This window comes from Nelumbo lutea, chromosome 1, assembly GCF_056320005.1.
Source record: "Nelumbo lutea isolate HS-2025 chromosome 1, American lotus-T2T, whole genome shotgun sequence".
Taxonomy (NCBI): domain Eukaryota; kingdom Viridiplantae; phylum Streptophyta; class Magnoliopsida; order Proteales; family Nelumbonaceae; genus Nelumbo; species Nelumbo lutea.
In genome coordinates, this window is record NC_142684.1 from 185775713 (window position 1) to 185779403 (window position 3691).

The window sequence follows — 3691 nt, forward strand, 5'->3', positions numbered from 1 at the left end:
GTACCCTGAGTCCTATGGTTGAGTTCTCTTGCAGTTTGACTGGCCACATAAGTAAACCAATGTCCAAACTTCCATCTAGTTAGGAACAACCAGATCGTGCACCATCAATTTTAACACATATTAGTTTGTTTTCCGTCAAATTAATGGAATGGTGGATTTTAGACATTTTAAAAAATTATGATAAATTTAAGAAAAATGTTGAAAACTCCCTATTTGTATTACGTGCTGGCCATTGATGAAATATGGACTGTCAAGAAAGTATTTGGTCAAGTCAGGAAACTAATATAATTAAATCTCATTGATAATAATATGTACTAATACCAATTATAATATGCATGGATCATGATTGTAATTAACTGTTTAGATATTCCAAGATATCTGTGTTACGTGCTGGTCACTATGAAAATCTGATGCCCTACGTACACCATTACATGACCCGCTTAAAGGTTTCCCAAAGTAACATTATGTTTTTTTCTATTTCTTTCTTTCTTCTTTTTTTTTTTTAACATAAGCCTACATGGTAGGCGATCCTAAACATGATGAAGATGGGATTCTCAAACCCAAGTCTCCACTACAACCACTAAGAAACCTTACCAATTAAGCCAATTAACACCTTTAAAACATAAATATCTCTTTCTCTCTCTTGAAAACACTACATTGCCAAAAAGACATGATGCTATAAGAGCCTTGGCCATTCAAAACACAGGTGAATTTAACCAATTGATGGTGGCTCAATTTCTGATATCTTCATGTCATTGTAGTAGAGACTGATGAAATCCTGCTGCCACCAGGGTTGGGGTTAAGGGTTTGGGGGATGGATGGATTACCCCTTTGTGTTATGTAGGCAGTATTTGGCATCAATACTATTGTTCCAGAAAATGGTGACATATCAGCGCCATGTTGGAAAAATCGGTGTCCAAAAAACGGTAAATGTATGTTTGGAATTCTATAAAAAACAGTGTTCTAAAGCATACTTTAAAAATTGAAAAGACGTAGTCTTGAAAAAAACTGAATTTGACATTTTCTTCAATTCAGAGCTCGTTATTACCAACAAGGACATGATGTGACAGTGATTTGGAATTCCTATGATGGGTACCGGTGCTGAAAACAAATATAAAACACTAGTACCAAACAGAAGATGTTGTAACCCCAGAAAGAATATTACTTGGCAGTAATGTTTCTACACAAAAAAAATATATATATATATTCTCAGAAAATGGTGCTTTCATCCCTCAGATATGCAGCTTCGATGTCAAACATAAACGTAGTTTTTCAAAAAAAAAAACCGGAATGATTATTATTTTAATGATACACATTATTTAGTTGCAAGCTTTTCCGATATTATTTCTTTCTTTTGTCATAGTTTTTATAAGAAAGCATAAATATCTCCTACAATGTAACAACAATCAAGTCCACTCATTATTTTTGGATAAGGTTCCATTATCGGATAAATACAAATACATACGGTGGCACTTGAAAAGAAATAAGGCAAGAAGCTATGAGAACTCTGCCTTTCCAAGGTTTCCCATCTCTGTACATCACAGGGGCATCCCCATGGACGCAGAGAGGCCCATCCCTTCCTCCCACAACCCTCAACAACAACCATTCTTTCCTCGGAAGAACATGGAAACTGAATGCAGGGGCCAAGGGTTTCGGTAGTCAAGCGGCCGTTACGGTGTCGGAGAGGAGAAGAAGCCAGAATGGAAACGGCAGTGACAAAACCAGTGGCGGAGACAACGACGACGACGACGACGATAAGATCCCATCGGTAGTATTCGAGAGGATGATCGTTCGGATATTGTTCTACGTGGGCACTCCAATGGCTATAGGCGTGGCGTTGCTACCTGTATTCGAAACACTGAAGGATCGACATATATGGGATGTGCCACTTTGGCTGCCTTTCTTGACAACCTTGGTTGCGTTTGGAACATCGGCACTTGGAATTGCTTACGGGACTCTTTCTACGAGTTGGGATCCGGACAAGAAGGGCTCGCTTCTTGGGTGGGAGGAAGCTCAGAAGAATTGGCCTGAGCTGTGGAGAGAGGAAGAGTAGAACTATAAAGAGATTAATTACTCACAAATAAAGATGTATTATCATGTGTTTTGTTAATTTTGCTTTTTTGCTTTGTTCTTAGAACTCAATGAAACGCTGTTTATCATACAACTTTTGGATACAGCTGCAATAATACCCCCTGTTAGAATTTCCTAACAAAAAATGTACAAAATGCTCATGCAATTACTATTAGGGATGTAAGCGGATCGAATTTGATTCGGATGAAGCAATATCCAAATTTGAATCTGATTTAAAAATTTGATATCCGATAGATATTGAAAATTAATATTCCAAGTTGAATTCGAATTCGATTAAATATTTGAATATTTGATTCGATTCAATTTGATTCGAATTCGATTAATTAATTATTTTAGATAATTAGTAAATATATAAAATAAATATTTTATTTATATGAAATATATAAATTATTTATATAATTTAATTATATATATAAATTATATAAAACATTTAAAAAATTTATATATTATATATAAGAATTAAATAATCAATCAAATTTGGATATTTATTGTCATGTCATATTCGAATTCGAATCCGGTTAACTATTTGGTATGAATAGGATATCTTAATTTGACCGGTTAGATATTCGAATTATCCGAATTCAATTCGATTATGTGGATCTTGAATTCAGAATCGGATTTTTGAATACCGTTGACACCCCTAATTACTATTGAGGCTGACTTCTACAGAAAAACAATACAAACTTTGTAAACAATAAAAAAAGAGAGAGAGAGAGAATTTAAAGATGTATCTTTACCTTTGAGCAATTGATGCATGTGTTTAGTATCGTGGGCATTTATTAAATAAATGTGCCACATAGGCACCACTTCATCATTTTCCCATATTATGTGAATCCCATATGCATAGGGACTTGCAAAAGTAGACTTCGGTTTATGTGCATGCCTACCATTGGAGGAGGCTTCATTTTAACGCTTCCCCCAATGGGTATGTTTTATTCATTGCTTTGCCGATGTGGTGTCTAATGGTGCCTAACTGTCAATAAATGGGTTCATCATATTCTTTCTGTTTTTCAAACAAATCAAGTACAAAACATTTACTCAATAAACATCCACGATTCCAGACACATACGATATGAAGGCTCCGTTTGGTTGTGGTGCAATTTTATTTGCACTAGCACAAATGTATGGTTAAATGATTTGGTAGCAAATTTTATTTGCACTAGCACAAATGTACAAATGAAAAAAAAAATCACAAATTTTGGTTTAATTTTGTTTTTCTGCTTTGAGTCTTATTTTACTTTATTTGTAAGCCAAACAAAGTTGGGTAAATTTTGAAACAAAGATTAATCAAAATTTGCACCCAAATCATTTGCACTACCATAGTTGTGTATCAAAAAAAAATTATGCTGCAACCAAACACATCTGAAGGGAAAATTTAAGAAATAAATCAATTTTGAAAAAGAGATTGAAAGTGTTTGGGGTTGCAGTTCATATGAAGAGAAAATTCGAAAAAATAAACATTTTGGTCAAAAGTACATGCATGGGTATTTTGGACATTTTCATGCCTCTTTTTAGAGGGTTCTATTAAAGGGGGTATGTTTGCAATTATGTTAGAAAGTTCAGGGAAGGTGATTGCAATTATCGAACTTCAGAAGAGATT

At 34.4% G+C, this 3691-nt stretch overlaps 1 protein-coding gene across 1 annotated transcript; it reads left to right on the forward strand.

Moving 5' to 3' along the window:
* The first annotated feature begins 1465 nt into the window (after positions 1–1465).
* LOC148879801 (transmembrane protein, putative (DUF3464)) lies at positions 1466–2110 on the forward strand. The gene has a single exon (XM_088961505.1). It carries the CDS (start codon positions 1499–1501, stop codon positions 2051–2053), a length of 555 nt encoding a protein of 184 aa, XP_088817631.1. The 5' UTR covers positions 1466–1498; the 3' UTR covers positions 2054–2110.
* Positions 2111–3691: the final 1581 nt, after the last annotated feature.

Excerpts from the sequence above, each read along its gene's own strand:
- LOC148879801 (XM_088961505.1), top strand. The coding sequence starts at position 1,499 with ATGAGAACTCTGCCTTTCCAAGGTTTCCCATCTCTGTACATCACAGGG.